The sequence below is a fragment of the Anabrus simplex genome, chromosome 1 (assembly GCF_040414725.1).
Source record: "Anabrus simplex isolate iqAnaSimp1 chromosome 1, ASM4041472v1, whole genome shotgun sequence".
NCBI lineage: Eukaryota > Metazoa > Arthropoda > Insecta > Orthoptera > Tettigoniidae > Anabrus > Anabrus simplex.
Window position 1 is genome coordinate 662,516,931 of NC_090265.1, and position 18,536 is coordinate 662,535,466.

At 39.2% G+C, this 18,536-nt stretch overlaps 1 protein-coding gene across 1 annotated transcript in view; it reads left to right on the plus strand.

Moving 5' to 3' along the window:
• LOC136857286 (protein qui-1) overlaps nucleotides 1-18,536 on the plus strand; it is a 2,256,165-nt gene that overhangs the window by 2,095,849 nt on the left and 141,780 nt on the right. The window contains exons 14-16 of the mRNA XM_068225125.1: nucleotides 1,806-1,994; nucleotides 5,543-5,659; nucleotides 7,434-7,667. Of these exons, the coding sequence (XP_068081226.1) occupies nucleotides 1,806-1,994; nucleotides 5,543-5,659; nucleotides 7,434-7,667 (540 nt within the window). The remainder of the gene's footprint in view (nucleotides 1-1,805; nucleotides 1,995-5,542; nucleotides 5,660-7,433; nucleotides 7,668-18,536) is intronic.

The window sequence follows — 18,536 nt, forward strand, 5'->3', positions numbered from 1 at the left end:
CCTATCTTAGTGATCGTCAGCAGCGCGTATCAGTGGGAAACGATACATCTTCGTGGCAAACCACTAAGATGGGCGGGGCTCAGGGAGGAGTATTGTCAGCACCTCTGTTCTCATTGTACATGAACGACTTATCTGAGACACTGACCAATTGTAAATATCACCTGTATGCAGATGATATTCAATTATATATTCACACAAAGCCTAATGACTTAAATAATTCAATCACTAAGTTAAACGAAGGCCTAGCAAATGTTAATGACTGGACTAGCAGACATGGCCTGAAAGTAAACCCATCAAAATCACAGGCCATCATAATTGGCACGCATAAATCTCATGCTAAAATACAAAACACATCTATACCCAGTGTTATGCTCAATGGAATACCAGTAACATTTAGCGATCATGTAAAGAACCTTGGAGTAGTATTCGATAAATATTTAAGTTGGTCGGAATATGTCACAAAAATTTGTCAAAGAGTATTCTACTCATTACATTCTGCAAAAAGGATGAGGGACTTCCTTCCAAGAAACACAAGAAAATTATTAGTAGAGAGTCTAATATTTCCAATATTTGACTACGGAGATGTAGTTTATAATAGTATGAGCAAAACACTTTCATGTCGACTACAGCGAGCCTACAATGCTTGTGCTCGATTCGTATTAAATATCCCAATTCAAACTCATATTAGCCCTTTCCTCTCTCAGCTGTCATGGCTAAGATTGACTGAACGACGTAAATACCACGCTGTTTCCCTTCTCCAGAGTACTCTGCAAACAAGCAAACCAGACTATCTTAGAACAGACTTTAAATACCTCTCCCCTTCCGATAGAGCTCCCTCAGGGTCATCCAGACGTTCCCTCTTGTCCATTTCCATTCACCACAGTAACTCGTACAACTCATACCTGCTACCATACGTTCCTGGAACTCAATCCCAGCTGAAATTAGAGGCATAGGCAATCCGAGGCTATTTAAAAGGAAATGTTTAATGTGGTACTTACATATGTAAAAAGTAGGTTTCACTAATGTAAAAATTTAATAATTAACTCTTAATTATCAATAAGTATACAAAATTATAGAGGTTAAGTAAATTAATTTTAGTAATTTTTAGAAATATATATGAAAAAAATGATTTTATGTACATTATTCTGTAAATTGTATAAAGCTGTTGTATAATATGGTTTGGCATAATAACAGGCTTCATAGCCTAAGGCCCGCCATATAAGAAAGGCAATAAAGCTGAAAATTACAGGCCAGTCAGTTTTACATGCATTCCATCTAAGTTTTGGGAAGGCATTCTTTCTGATTATATTAGACATGTTTGTGAAATTAATAACTGGTTCGACAGAAGGCAGTTCGGTTTTAGGAAAAGTTATTCCACTGAAGCTCAACTTGCAGGATTCCTGCAAGATATAGCAGATATCTTGGATTCAGGAGGTCGTATGGACTGTATTGCGATTGACCTGTCTAATGCATCTGATATGCTGGATCATGGGAGACTACTGTGTAAAACATTAAGTTTATAAGAAAAATGTATCTCGTCCCCACTCCACAAATACAGTATTGCAAACACAGTATTTATTTCACTTATGTTCTTTTTAGTTTATTCTGTTAATTAACCATGTGAGTGCTCAGCCTAAAACTTACAGATACATATTTTTAGCAATTCAAAAATAAAACAGACCGGTTTGCGCGACTGTCGCCTATAATGACCGTTCATTAGCAGCCTGTTCAAAGTCGTTATAACCGGTTTCCAGTGTATTATTATCCACTCTTTGTATCTATGATGCATTTCTTTATTGTTTCAGCACCCCTGATTCGAGAGAAGCTAATGAGTGGCAAGATGCTTATCTGCTGGCGACATGAGCTCACAGCAGATGTTGTACGGAAACGATATCTACACAGTCAAGACGTTCTCCGAGCAACACATGGAGAAGTGGCGAACCTCTTCTTCAGCGAATTTGTTCACCAAAATAGTGAAGCAGAAACTGAGGAAGGTTTGTTAACTCCAGAACTGCCGAGTGTTTCTCCCTAAATCCAAGGGCCATTTACCTATGCATTGCACATTTATTTTTTAAACAAATTTAATCACGCTTAGGTAGAGAAAAGTTAGACATGCAGCACGCCATGTTACTCAGAAAACTTTATTTAACATGGTCATATAAGTATTAGATAATTTACTTACTTATCTGGTAATTATCAGGCGATCAACATTTTGAAAAACTAATAAGTTTTTTATCAAAAGTAAGGTTCCTAGAAGGAAACCATAACTTAATTTCATCGATTGCATATGTTTAAAACATTTAAGCTCTTTAAGCTTAAAGAGCTTAAATGATTTACATAAGTTTTTGTTTTTCATATTTTCAAATTCATCATTAATAATAAAAAACCACTCATTTTTAAAAATCGATATATACAAAACACGCAAAAATTCTTCTAGTTTTTCAAAATATGATGTTCTAAAAGGTAAACACAGAAACAAAAACAAACGAGAATTAAAAGTTCCGAGCGGCACCCAGTTTCGTCAGCCGCCGAGCACTCGGAGAATTTTATTTTCCTGCCGGACCTCATAAGTCATAGTCATTTAAGGCTGGTGAGGAATGCTACAATAGCGTAAGTGAAAGATAAATGATGTTATATGTGATTAAGCCAGTGCATGTACCATGCGCCGAGCATGCGACGTTGGCATTCTAGTGATATTATATTATGCCGCAAGCGAGATGTTTAGCAGTTCTAGGGTTAAGCTGTTGATTTCGTTCCGTCGCTTTTCACAATCACTGTAGCTACTGCTCCAAAAATACCAAATCCCGGCCATATTGGAACCGAATGGGACCACATTTATAGAGGACGCAATTCATTATGTTTTACAGTTTAGCGCAGTTTTTTTTATGTCACCTTCCCATGTTCACATGGGGTAAAGTCTGCAGAAGATTTATAGAAATTGCTCAGTGGTATGGACAGAGTCTTGGGGAAGGAGTACAAGATTAAAATAAATAAGTCCAAAACAAAAATAATGGAGTGCAGTCGAAGTCAGATGATGCAGGAAATATTAGATTAGGAAATGAAGTCTTAAAGGAAGTAGATTAATATTTTTACTTGTGTAATAAAATAAGTAACGATGAAAATAGTAAGGAGGACATAAAATGCAGATTACCACAAGCAAGGAAGAGATTTCTTAAGAAAATAAATTTGCTCACTTCGAACATTGAATAGGAATTAGAAAGATATTTTTGAAGACTTTCTTATGGAGCGTGGCATTGCATGCAAGTGAAACATGGACGATAACTAGCTCAGAAAGAAAGAGAACAGAAGCTTTTGAAATGTCAGTGTACAGTAGATCGCTGAAGGTGAGATGGATAGATCGAATAACGAATGAAGAGATACTGAATCGAATTGGTGAGACGAGACCGATTTGGCTAAATGTGACAAAAAGGAGAGATAGAATGATAGGACACATCTTAAAAGACACCCAGGACTTGTTCAGTTGGTTCTTGAGGGAGGTGCAGACGGTAGGAACGGTAGGGGTTGATCAAGGTATGAACATGACAAGCAGATCAGGCCAGATGTAGGATGCAGTAGTTACGTAGAAATGGAAAGATTAGCATGGGGTAGGGTGGCTTGGAGCATTGCATCAAACCAATGGACTGATGACTCAAACAACAACGCCAGTGGTGAAGCGTGAGTTCAAGTCGACGGCCTTCACAATTCAGATATACTCATTTCTAGGCAAATTATATTATGTAATATAATTTTAACACTGTCATTGTAATATTATAATTAATTTCATACAATAAAATTAGTGATTATTTTAATTTCAAGGCATAATCTTCAAAAGTTACAAATTATTTATTACGTGAAATCGAGCTGCATCTCCTTGATCACAAATTCTTCAATGACGGCCCTACCAAACTCCTTGTAAGGTATATGCGCATTAATGTAAGACACAGACTTGTCGTGACTTCGAATGCCAGTATACAAGTTGTGAAGATCTCTAACTTATAGCCTGTACCAGTCCACAGTGACTTAATTTCCGAGCTCTCAAATACAGCTTAGCGCACGAAATGTCATACAATGGAAATTGTTTATAGAATAATGAATATACAACAAATGGCATTACAACATTCACTGAAATGTGCATGATTAGTCAGTATGATATGTCCACTTTCTCGGTGTACAACAGCTTCGAGACGAACCGATATGTTTGTGATCACTCTACGACACATGACCTCACTCAACCCTCGGAAAGAAGGCAGCATGGCCGCTTGCAATTGCAGTACATTTTCTGGTTTGTGTCGGTAGATTGTCTCCTTCAAATACCTCCACAGGAAGAACTCGCAAGGATTAAGATCGGGGCTCTGTGGTGGCCAGATTGTTCACGCTGAAAACGTTCGGGATATGAGACGTCATACGTGGCCCGAAATGTTCATACGGGAAGTGCAGAACAAAATTTGCTGTGCACGGTCGAGCTCGATCTTGCATGAACCACTGTGCCTCTATTGGTAGTCTTATTGCAAAGAGCCGTGGAAGGAAACTGTTTTAAAATATGTTCGTGTAACGCACACTGTTGACTGTGCCATTGAGAAAGATTGGCCCATGACTGGATATTGCAGCCCAAATACACACTTCCACACCATGGCTTTCAACCTCGTGCACAATATCAGGCCGATATTTCATCCAAACGGGGCATTCTGTTTGTTCACTCCACTGTTGAGATAAACGTATGACACATTACTGAACCAAGTGTTGTGCAGTGCGGAATCACCGTCTGCAATGACCCACACAACAAGCTGTACTCGCCGTTGCCTGTCATACGCCGTTAGTTTATGAGCTGTTGTCATTTTACATGGGAAAAGGTCAAGCCCAGACTGCAGTATTCTCTGAATTGAGGAACGAGAGATGCCCAGCTGAACACAGGCAGTTCTGGTGGATTTTTCTGAGCCACAACCGTTCTCACAGCAGCAATATTATCCGGCGAGTGGACCGGCTTGAGACGAGATCGTTTTCTCTCCATGATATTGAAGTCGGTTTCAATTTGGCTCGCCGGTCTATACATCGGTTGCCGGCAGGGAATTGACCAAGTACCGAAATGAACACCAAAGCTTTCCTGAGTCCGAGCTACACTGTTTCCGCATAAAACTTTGTTTTCACCTTCTGTTCACGCGTCAACCTCCCTATGTTCGCCCTGCTGTATAAGTGGAAACCGACACGCATGTGCAACATGTGCTGCCGTATATCGAATCAAGCATGAATTAAGGTGTCTGTTTAGAAAAGGACAGATTTACGCATTTCATAAACACTTTTCGATGTATGACATTTCGTGTGCCATCCTGTCATAAACATGGGTAGTAAAACAGTTTAGTTTTCACATTCAGTTAACCACTTATGTTCTTCATAAGCCTTGTATTTAAATTATGGTTGTACCCTTTCTTATTACTGCAAATCAAATGTGCTAATTTAGGCATTTGCCGAGAAGTTGTTTTTTTATAATTTTAATATAATATCAATTCCAGAAATACATGACTGTACTGCATGTGTACTTTTCCAGCCCCCAGTCCTACAGATGAAAGTAAAGAGACTCCATTCCAGACAACTCTAATTCCTGATGATGTCACGTACAGTTTGCGCCATGTGGAGGAATCCTGGATACATTTGCTCAAAGCTGGTAAGTTATGGAAGACAAATAAAAATGATAGTGGTTCTGATTGGCATAAATTAAAAATTAAATCGTTGTGTATGATAAGTAGCAGAAAAGATGCAGGCACCCTTCAAAAATAAATTATTAGTACAGCAAATTTCATCTCTGACAGGTTATTCTCTTGAAAACTGGAATTAAATCTGTCAAAATGTATTACAATATAGCTTACTTTTGTCAGACCTTGTCTGTGCATGAATGCAAAAAATCATCACTGATACTTAAAAATCCACAGTTCTAGCCCTTTAGACAAGCAACTCATTGTTGAAAACATCATATCCCTAGGAATTTTAGATAAATAAGTATTTAAAAATCTGAGAATATATTCTTTATTTATTCCTAAAAGTTACAATACTTTTCTTAATCATCGTTATCTGGTCTATTAGATTTGCAGTTTGCCTTTTTCTACCACTACAAGCGCTAATTTGAGTCAATGCATTGTTTCACTTAAGCTCTGCTCATTCAGTGTAGACGTTTATCAAAAAATCAAAAACGCCTGAGGGTATTGAACCAATGAACACTTTACAGAAAGAATTACGTAACTAAATGAATTTGGCTATGATTTGAATCAAAAATAAAACGAGTACAGAAAAAAGCGCCGGGCTGAGTGGCTCAGACGATTGAGGCGCTGGCCTTCTGACCCTAGCTTGGCAGGTTCGATCCTGTCTCAGTCCGGTGGTATTTGAAGGTGCTCAAATACGTCAGTCTCGTGTCGGTAGATTTATTGGCACGTAAAAGAACTCCTGCGTGACAAAATTCTGGCACCTTGGCGTCTCCGAAAATCGTAAAAGAGTAGTTAGTGGGACGTAAAGCCAAAGCTAATAACATTATTATTACAAACAAGCGATTTTAGCCTGTTTTTCCGGAACTGCATTTACGCCGGAAGTCATTTTCGAAAGGTTTTTTTTTAGTTTGATAGAGCTATTCAAGACTGTCAATTTGAAACCTTTCCGGACCCTTCAGCCCTTCAAATTTCGGCACAATTAATTAAATTGCTTAATTTTACGTTTTCCGTAGTATGGAGACCACTACTTTGTTCTGCTAGGAAATAATGTTTTCAACATTTTAAAAAAATGCCAACGGCCGTAGCCGTGTTGAAACACCGGATCCCGTGAGATCTCCGAAGTTAAGCAACATTGGGCGTGGTCAGGAGTTGGATGGGTTACCACGCGCTGTTGGAGGGGGTAAGGGAATGGAGAAGCGGAAAGGAACTGGCCACCCTACCGCACGTAAACTCCGGCTTAGGAACACCTCTGCGGAGGTTCGGACCTGCCTTCGGGCAGAATAACCCTTACCTACCTACATTAAAAATTGAAATATTACATACACAACATTTTGAAATACATTGTAATTTACACCATTAGCCATTACGTTTTAAACTATTGAATGTTTTACTCATGATAACTATTCCGTCTAGGATATTGAATATTTATCCCAAGTTTCTAGAGAGCCTGTGTGAATAATAATGAATTAGAGCAAATGTGGTTTTTAAAATCACAGGAAATTTAATGGCCGAGTGTTTAACTTTGGCATTAAAGGGTTCTTATCAATCTTATTGATAAGGGGTGAAATTCTTGCTTCCAAATCAAGTGTTCTTTACACAGACTTCAAGCACCATTGGTGTTTTGCAAGTCAAACTGCCATTCACATTTTGTGTAAAAGTAAACATTTCGCCGCAACATACATTTTAAGGTATAAGTTAGTGATAAAATACCTGGAACATGTACTGTACATTTCATTCCAGGTGACAGTAGTCGGCTGAAACAGCTGACAGTATGCAACTTCGACTTTCTGTTGGCCGCAGTTCAGACTGTGTCCATCAGTTATCTGCGATGTGTATTAGAACATGTAAGATGCTATCTCCTGGATCGAGATCTTGAGCTTGTTTACTACACAGTCCGCAAGTCCAGTGATGTGCTCACACGAGACCCTCTGCAGCTGGGAGCGCAGGTCATCTGCTGGCTCAGACCTGTTGCAGGTAAGGTTCCTCAGACAAACCAATCAAATAAAACATCATTTATTTGAGTTGCTTTATAAACTGTGATTGAACTGTAATATATTATAAACCCGTTCATGAATAATTCCATCTCCTCCTTCCATATAAAAATTGGCATTTGGAATCTCATTTTAAAAAATTGAAACACGTACTTTTTTGTTTTCGGAAAATACACTTAAGGAGGGGGACTGAAAAGGACTGAAAAAGGGATACTTATATATAAAAAGCTGAGTATGTTACAGACGTGAAAATTGGTATTTGGAATCTCCTTTAAAAATAAAGAAACGCGTTTTGTTTTTTGTTTTTTGTTTTTTTGTTTACGAAAAATCCATTTAAGGGGGAAGGGCCGAAAATGGGTTGAATTCTCTTTATAAGGATACTTACATCTCAAAATCGGAATATGTTCCAGACGTGAAAATTGGTATTTGGAATGTACTTTAAAAATAAACCTGTATTTTTTGTTTTCGGAAAATCCACTTAAGAGGGTGAAAAGAATTGAAAAACTGGTTAAAATTGTAAAATGAGTATATCTACAGTACATCTGAAAAACTTAACATGTTCCTGACGTGAAAATTGGTATTTCGAATCTCCTTTAAAAATAAAGAAACACGGTTTTCAGAAATCCATTTAGGGTGGGGGGGGTGAAAAGGGGTTGACTCCTTTAATTGGGATACTTATATCTCAAGAACTAAGTAAGTTCGTGAAAATGGGTATTTGGAATCTCCTTTAAAAATAAAGAAACACGTGTTTCTGGGAACACCTACGAAGGATATTGTAGCTACACTAGAAAGGGTGAAGGCCATGTATCTTAAAAAAGTTCTCTGCCTGGCAAAAAACCCTCCTTCGAGACTAACCTATAGGCTCGCAACACAACCGTTCGATATAGAAGAACTGCGATTAAAAATACCATTGCCTTCTACGACACAATACCAAGCTTTACATCAAGAACTGCAGGATAAACAAGTGAGTATATGGAAAGATTTTAGCAAACAGACGGCATGATGACGTCATAATGGATTAATTCTGCCTGCGAACTGCGGGATACCATAACGCTCTTCTTATTAAATGTGCATAAAACCATTGAAAAGCGTAAACAAAACAATATGACTATGACAGGCATATCAAGACGAGTTATCTGACCTATTTATAACGAATGCTGAGGAACAGCTCGGTCCTCTAGTCTATATATTAAAACAGTTTACTAAATACAGTTTTGGCAAATCCGTCCGTCCGTTCTACTGGACCGATTTTTTTTTTTTTTCATTTCTGTTTTATTCTCTCCGGAATCATCTGCCGGTGAATCATGAGACATTAATAGGTTTCTAAGTTCAGCCAACTTTGAGTAATTATAAAATCAAATCATTAAATGATGTCTCCAATAACTGCAGGGAAGGCTTACCCTAACCCGCAATGTATTCTACCGAGCTCGATAGCTGCAGTCGCTTAAGTGCGGCCAGTATCCAGTATTCGGGAGATCGTAGGTTCGAACCCCACTGTCGGCAGCCCTGGAAATGGTTTTCCGTGGTTTCCCATTTTCACACCAGGCAAATGCTGGGGCTGTACCTTAATTAAGGCCACGGCTGATTCTTTCCCACTCCTAGCCCCTTGCTGTCCCAGCGTCGCCATAAGATCTATCTGTGTCGGTGCGACGTAAAGCAACTAGCCAAAAAAAAAAAGTAGCAATATATTCTGTACTTAACAAGCTGCTAAGCGACTAACACTTTCATTAATATTCTTATAGGCTATATGAGATTTTAATGCCTACAGTAATGTGATTGCATGAAGCCATGTTTGATTACTACCTGTGAAGCCAGAGAGTACACACTTCCTCTGATGAGGGAAGAATGTTATTCTCAACGACATGAAAGAATCTTTCATGTCGTTGGTTATTCTCTGCTAGATGCTCTTTGATTATCTGTCCTTGCCAGATTCTGAATAAACTCAGCCGATGGCAGAAAGTTCCTAATAACTAACATGCTGCTAAAAGAAAACAGTCTACGTACGTACAGATGGGAAGTTATCAAGTCGACTTGCCTTCTGTATGACCAATGATAAAGCGCAGGGACAAACGCTTGAAAAAGTGGGTGTCTACCAACGAGCTAGAAAGTCTTTCTGTCTACTTACCTGAACCAGTATACAAGCACAAGAGTTATAAACTACAGTATATTGCGAATGAATTCATTATTATGTACCGGTATTAAATGTTCATAGAACTACCGTACTGAAAAGGGCAGGCAAAACGATATGACTACGAAGTGCTACGGAGCAGCAAGGGTCCTATTATTATTATTATTATTATTATTATTATTATTATTATTATTATTATTATTATTATTATTATTATTATTATTATTATTGAAGCCGCAGGTTAACATATATGACATATGGGGCATTGTGCTGTTTGAAGGGGAGAAAGTGTATTAAGAAAAAGAAAACATTACGGGAAGCTGTCACGTGGAAAGTAGTATTATGAGAAATTGATTCAGTACTTCAGTGTCGTAAGCATTTATTCCAAAAAGCGGTTCCTTTATCTACCACTAATTGTTATAGAAATTGCCTTTCCGGTTAGCATTCTAATCTCGGTCTGTCATCTCCTGACAGCCTACGAATGTAACTCCATAACACAGATTGCCTTCCGATAAAGCGCTAATCCATTTCAAGCTATTGATCATAAATGAACAACATTATAATGTCTCAGAGAAACATTCTGTATGTTCAACGGCACTCTTAGCTACGAGAAGGGTATTTTCTCTGATGGTATAGACGTTCGCGAATCGAAAACAGATCTTTAGTGTAAATATTCGTTAGTTCATATCGACAATGGATGTGCATTCGGCGCTGAAACCCATCTTTTACGTATCCAAGATCTTCGGCATTGCACCTTTCACCTTTGGGATGGAAGAAGGGGGCCTTAAGATCACTCGCTCATGGTGTGGCACCTTGTACTCTGGAATTATGCTTCTATTTCTTACGTCACACTTACTGTGGAGGGCAGTCTACATCGTGAAGGAAATATTGACACACGTGACCACCTTATCTTCATATATGCCAGCATACTGCTTCATGATCTCTACGCATCTGACACTGATCTTCGGGGTCACCTTCAGTGCCACAAAGTGTGTCAAGTTAATTCAAGAAATGTTTTCAGTATTATCAGAAATCGATTCAGTACTGAAGTGTCGTAAAGATCTTTTCCACAAGCGGCTCTTCTATATGTCATTAAATGCTATCGGAATTTTCTTCCTCGCTAACATTCTTATGGTTCTATGCGATCTCCAGATGACCGCCAACTCTTGTAACATAGCCTTTTACCTGACAAACTTTGTGTTGTGCCTTATTATGCTTCAGTATGTTAGCGTTGCGCTTGTTATTAAGCACCGGTTTACTTCGTTCAACGCTGTGTTAACTGAAATATTCAAGATAAATCGTTTAACCAGCACACAGAAATTGTCTTCTGGAATATCTCTGTCACCGGAGTCCTCGCAAGTGAACAACACACACAGTATAGAGAGATATTTCACCGCTGTAGAAAGCCGCTCATTAACACCAAGGATCATGAAGGAACTGTGCCTCACCCACATGAATTTGTGCCATCTGGGAGAACTGGCTAACCACACATTTGGAATCGTCCTCGTGCTGTTAATAATACACATCGTGGTGTGCATTGTGGGTGCCGTGTTCTACTTGCTCAACATCATTTGTGCAATCATACCTTTCAACGTCCAGAGCTTAGCTATCGTGTTACTGATGCTGGCTCTCTCAGTCACCCACTTGTTGCTCATTGTCGAGGCGAGTCACTGTGCAGTGGAAGAATCAGCTCGAACCAGTGTCCTTGTCAATAGATTGCAACTGTTCCATCCGAACAACGATATCCTGGATAAGTTCTCACGGCAGCTGCTACACGTCAAACTGGAACTGACGGCCGCCGGTTATTTCTCCATGGATCGTTCTCTACTTACCACAGTGATGGGCACCTCCGTCACATATTTGATAATACTGTTGCAGTTCTTGATATCTGGGTATTAGGTAACAAGCACGCGTTACAGTTTGTAACTGTGTTTCGCAGTTTTTGAGTGGCATGAACACTGTACATTTTGTAATGGTGATCGTAGATTATTAAGTGACATTTACTTAGTTATTTTTTATCGTATGGCTTTTAGTTCCGTGAGTGTCCTTAAACCAATTAGTATATAGTGCGATCATAAAACTAGTATTATCATTTTTATTAAGTTATCATGATTAATATTGCACATAATGGTTGTTTTATGGTCTAAAATGGCACAAAGACATTCTTATTAAAAACCTTATATACACATGCGTGGTCGTAGTTACCGTAAATCATTGTTACGTGTAAGTTCAGGGCTCGACAAAAATCCTGTTTATGCATTACTTGTTTCATTTATCTGTTTTGTATTTTAAATACTGTGAGAGTAAATAATAGTTATCTCTAATAATCTTAAACATATCCTTGTCTTCATGTAGGCCCTGTCCATGGCTGTGAATTACATCTTCATGAAATAGTAAAAACTGTACCAGTCACAAGTGTTATACAATTATTTACTCCACTACACGTTGCTGCGACTCTACTCCATCGTCAGGTGTTTTTTCTCTTTCTTTGTTTTTAAAGGCGAGTGGCCTCCGGAGCTTTTGACAAATAGGCGACCTGCGCCTCTATGAGGATGAGGCCCTATCTAATGTGAAATCTAATGCTTAAGACGTCACAAACACTCAGTCTCCGAACTATAGGAATTAACTAATGAAAATTAAAATCCACGACAGACTGGGTATCGAATCCGGGATCCCTTGAACAATAGGCCAGCATGCTAACCATTTAGCCATGGAGCCGGACGTCAGGTGGTGAAATGGTGACATACAATGATTGTTGCTCAACTTGATACAGAATTGTTTTCAAAGAATTTAATAGGATACTAAGTACATTAAGAATTTATTACTTGTATGTTGTGTCAACTGTAGATGTGTGTCGTTTAAGAAATATAGAGTTGCTGCTAAAGGTTGATATTGTTTTTAAATATGCATATTCAGTTTTATTGTTGTTGCGGTCTGTTTTACGTCGCACCGACACAGAAAGGTCTTATGGCGACGATGGGACAGGAAAGGCCTAGGAATGGGAAGGAAGCGGCCGTGGCCTTAATTAAGGCACAGCTCCAGCATTTGCCTGGTGTGAAAATGGGAAACCACGAAAAACCATCTTCAGGGCTGCCGACAGTGGGATTCGAACCCACTATCTCCCGGATGCGAGCTCACAGCTGCGCGCCCCTAACCGCACGGCCAACTCGCCCGGTTATTCAGTTGTAACGTTGAGTATGTGCTGAGGATCTATAAATTGATGTCTATAAATTTAGAAAGTAATAGGTTAACTTTGAACCTAGCTAAAATTTCCAAAAAAACTATAGCCTGCTCTTCGCAGACTAAAGTGGGCATTGAAATCACTAGATCAAAACTTTCATGTATGCCATTTTCCCACAGTCAGTACTGCCAAAATAGAGGCTGTACGTTGCATAAACAGTGCTAGGTACGTCTCAAATTGGTAGTATCCTCTAGTACTGCCATTTTTAACAAATAAAATGAGGATGAGGCTGCCTCGTTCATATCGCGAGATCTCCCTACGTGATGGTAATAAAGTTACTTGATTGGCTATCCTGGTTTGCCCCACAGTAACAAACCTTGACTTGGGCCCGTGACTGTCGATATGAGAAATTTATTCCTAGTTGTTTTACCTTATATAATGGGAAAGACATTTATGTAGTTTCCCAGAATTTAACACAGTCCTTAGTCATTAATTCCTCTTGGGTAAGCCTTTAGAATGTACCTCAGTGGTGTCTGTCTATCTATCTAAACTGTTTCCATGAGTTTATCTCTTCATTTGTTCCCGATATTTAAATTTACATTTACTGTAGTCATTCCTTCTATCCGTAGGCTAATGTTACAGCTTCCTCACTTGCATTAAATTTTAAGCACTGCCTCTCATACTGGTGCTTCTTATGAAATTCCGAACTTTAAGCGCCAATCGATGCACCCTTGCTTGCTGGAAACTTAAGGTCAAACGTATGTCTAACTAAATTTAATGGCTAGGCAAGGAAAAGGTACGTCGTACTACCTATAGTAGATGAGGAGGCTTATACCTAGGCAACGTGAAATTATTAACAAACATCAACTTGAAAATGGCTCAAAAACTAGGCCACGCTTTCCTTGCGAAAAGGTCATCAATCCTTTGTTGTTAATCATGATTGAATGCTTGGTTATTAGTGGTACAGATAAGCTGGCCCTTTGATCATTTGAGCCACACGACTCCATAATTTGATGCAGCGATAACTGAATGAAAATCGCTGACATTTAAAATTACGCCCTGTATCGGTTACAAACATTAACTCTATTTACATAGATTCTTTCACGGCCTGTAATTGTATACATCAGGGCCTCTCAAATGCCCAAAATCCCACGCGTGCAAACAGCGGGGAAGAGTTCCTGTGCACAGTGCATCGGTCCCGCTCGGCTGGGCTCGGACCAACGCTTCGTCTCTGGGCTACTCCGTTAAGGGAGACAGGGGGAGCGAGCGAGACAGGCGTGGGGAAAGAGAGAGACAGTGCTATTGCTCCAAATCGAGGAGCGGGTGTCTGCACTCTGATCAACCAAGTCGTCTTTTGCACGGTGCACTGTGCATGTACCAGGCGCATGTACTCTCAGAGGCCCTGGTATACATGATAATAAGCCTCCGGGATTTTCCCGTGTCATTTGTCGTTGTACGTTGTTCGCAGAGAACTTTGCTCCGCATCTTCGAAAGAAAATATCGTCCGTTCACGCTCAAGACTTCCCAATTTATGAAGGTTGGAATTTAAAAAGTTTTACCATTGGTCTACAGCATGTGCTAATCTCGTTCGTCGCTGGATAGTTCACCGGGCGAAAAATGAGCCATCTGGTGATAATGAGAGTACGAATTTGGAAGAAGCGGAAACATAATAACGATAGCGGAAGGACAGGGAAGAAAACTACGTACGTAATCTTTTAATGGCTAACAACCACGTATTACGTTATCGACAGCCAGTGTTTCTGTTAAAATTGTTAGAATTGTTACTAATTTTCATAGCTCCCGTATAATCTTAGACCTGTAATGTTTAGTGTGAGTAACAGCCCGAACATCTTAGAACACGGCATTATGATCCGTTGCTAAGCCGTTTATTTAGCGTATGGCTTTACAGATGCAACACACAATGATTTTGAAGAACAAACTACATATTTATATCCAGGTTATTTGTATAGCTAACTGTCTCTGGAAGCGCATGAGCAAAGTCACTGATATCGCCACTGACGTTCTTTCTGTACATTCGCTGATAATGTGCAGGATGATCTGCTTGGAGGCACCACAGTCGCAGTTACCATGGCCCGATCGTATCCTGTTAAGAGTAGACCAGGTTTTCCGAGGAAGCTCAAATCCAGGTGGCAGTGACGGTCCTATGTGTGGCAAAGTTGACTCAGGGCTAGTATCTTGTCTTCCCTGCCATTCCTTAGTAATATTGAAGTTGGTATTCCTGCAGTTCTTATTGGTGGATTTCGGGACCTTAGACGATTCAGATGTCGTCATGTATTGGTAATTGGGGATTATATATTAATTTCTTAAATTCCCTAAGGAGAGCGTTTTTACGTCGAAGATCTTGTGGGGAGATATGGCTGAGAATAGGTAGACAATATGTGAGTGTAGACCTTATTGTGCCAGTGACGAGACGCATTGTGGTGTTCAGCTGCGTATCTATGAGGTTGGTGTGAGGGCTATTCAGCCAAACAGGAGCGCAGACTTCGACCGGCTTACCACAGGGGGACGTTTTAAGCGGTGTTCTATTTTCTTTTTATATGCATGAATTAGAACGGATACGCTAGAGTTTTGTCTTATGCTGATGATTTTACTATATCTCCCATGAGAGCAACCCTGAACGCAGAAGGATCTTAGCTAGTGTAATGTGTGGCGTAATTAAGTGGTTGGATACCCATGGTCTAACTCTATCAATTCCTAAATGCACAGCAATGCTTTTTACGCACAAGAGGTCGTATGACCACACCCCCTTAATACTTGATGAATTTCTAGTTCCGTTCTCACTTCAACACACATACCTCGGTATCATATTTGATCATAAGCTCTCGTGGGAACATCATATTAATGCAATTCGGCAAAAAAAAAACGGACGGGTATATCCAAATCCTTAAAGCAGTAACACGTAGAAGTTGGGGACCAGATCCATTAGTAGCTTTATCGCTTTATCGTGCTACAGTTCGCTCTGTATTAGATTTCACATCTCAATACCATACAATACAAAGCGCTTCGAATATGTATAGGTGCATTAAAAACTACTCCTACGAATGCCTTACTTGTAGAAACAGGTGAATATCATTTGTGGATTCGTAGAAAGACTCTAGCAGGTAAATACCTTCTAAAGAAATTTGCTTTGGCCCGGTCACCATTAATTCCAAAATTACAGCTTCTACATGAATATTATACGAAACACCCCCCAAGAGGCGAATGAACCTCTGCTATCTATCAGGCATACAAACTGTTGTGCATGCAGAGCGATAAATTTCTACGTTTGCCAAAACTTCCTATGTATTCTGTCCCTTATAATAGCCTACTTTTCCAACCTAAGATCATAATATCCTCTACAACTCATCTTTCTCCTTTACAACACAATCTTTTTCATAGTCCTTCCGAATCCAAAAAAATTATAATTTCCTTATCTGAGAACGAGATCAGTATATACACCGACGGTTCTAAGTCCGAAAAAGGCGTAGGAGCAGCATTCTTTATTCCCAATTTCAATATAATTGAAACCTTCCATTTACCACATATTTTTTCTACATTTTCTGCAGAGTTATTTGCAATTAGACAAGCACTTATTCACGTTCAGCAACAGCATTATAAACGAACAACTATATACATGGATGCTCAAAGTATACTTTATGCATTAACCTCTCCCAAGCTCTCTTATAATTGGTATTTATACAATGTGAAATATTTATTGTATCAACTCGAACAATCAGGTGTGTACATAACAGTAGTGTGGATCCCAGGAATTTCCGGTATTTTTGGAAATGAGCGAGCTGATTCTACAGCTAAGGCAGCTAGTACTCAAAATACAGCACCAATTCTTGTAGCCATTCCTCCCCTTGACTTCCTTCCTGAACTTTACGATGTAGCATATAGTTCGTGGCAAGAGAATTGGCAGTATTCCACTCATACAAAAGGCAATTTTTTTTATCAAATTCAGCCGCATATTCCTCGTAAACCTTGGTTTTTTTATGGATCATACACTCGTAGGCATATCACAAATATCATACGTCTTCGTTTCAACCACGCACTTACACCACAATACAAGTACCATTTCCACCTTTCTAACCTCTCTACCTGCGTGTGTGGCCTCCCACATGGTGATAGTAATCACATTTTATTTCAGTGTCCACAATTTGATTCTCCCCGTCGTCAATTTATGCAACGCCTTCTAAATTTATCCATTCCCCTTCCTACAAGTATTTCGTGTTTATTGTCATCCCTCACTCCCACTTTCATTGATACATTAAATAAATTTATTGATGAGTCCAAATTGCATTTGTAAAAGATGAGCTATTCCCTCCTTCATATAGTCAAAATATGCTTCTTGTTTCCACTGTAAAATTTATTCCAACCTCTACAGATAAATACAAGCGAATTTTAACAAAGCGTGTGAATTTTTTTACAATAATTGGTCCCATAACATATTATCTATCTCACATTCAAAATAAAAGGCACATAATAAAATTATGTATCCAAGACACTTGAGTTTACACCACAAATATAGTGACTGGACGAAATTCACAGAGTTCAACCCACACCTTCAAGAAGAAGAAAAAGAAGAAGAAGAAGAAGAGCGCAGTACTCGGCAGCCGAGAACACAAGTCCCAAAGCGGTGCATCGGAGTAAAGTTGCTGTTGAACCCCAAGTTGTACCACATAATTTTTGGATTACGTTGTTGCGAGTTCTTACTTTGGATTTGACGTTACAAAGGTGTTGTCTAAAGGAGAGTGTTCTATCTAAGGTAACTTCTAGATATTTAGGGAATCTATTATGTCTCAATAACTGATTTCCAATGTACACCTGCAATTGTTTGTTAGCCATCTTGCTGTTTAGGTGGAAGCAGCATACTTCTGTTTTATTGGCATTAAGTGTAAGTCTCCACAATTTAAAGTATTGTACCAACACTTTTACGTCGTCCGTTAAGGTCATCTTGGATTTCTCGAATGTTGTATCTCTGGTAGCAATAGCCCAATCATCGGCATATCCAAATTTTCTTGAAAATGTGGCAGGCATGTCTGAGATATATAGGTTAAATAAGATTGGAGCAAGAACAGAACTCTGTGGAAGTCCATTATTTAGTGATCTTTTGGTGCTCACAGTATTCCCCATATGTACTTGGAAAAGTCTTTGGCTTAGCATATTATTCAAGAGCCGAGCAGTCGTCTTACATGGTATCACTTTCAGAAACATGAAGAGTAGGCCGTCCTTCCAGACTGTATCATAGGCTGCTGTCAGATCAATAAAAGCCACTGACGTCTTAAGCTTTCTCTGATAGCCTGCTTCTATGTAAGTTATAAGAGACATTATTTGGTCTGTAGTGCTTCTGTTCTGTCTGAATCCTGCCTGCTCCACTGGGATTTTCTCGAGGATCTCTGGGCCAATTCTATTGAGAAGGAGCCTTTCTAGTAATTTATATGTCACACTAAGCAGGGCAATAGGTCGTTAGCTCTCTGGTTTACAGCTGGCTTTGCCTTTCTTCAAGATGGCTATAATCTTTGTTTGTTTGAATAGCTTTG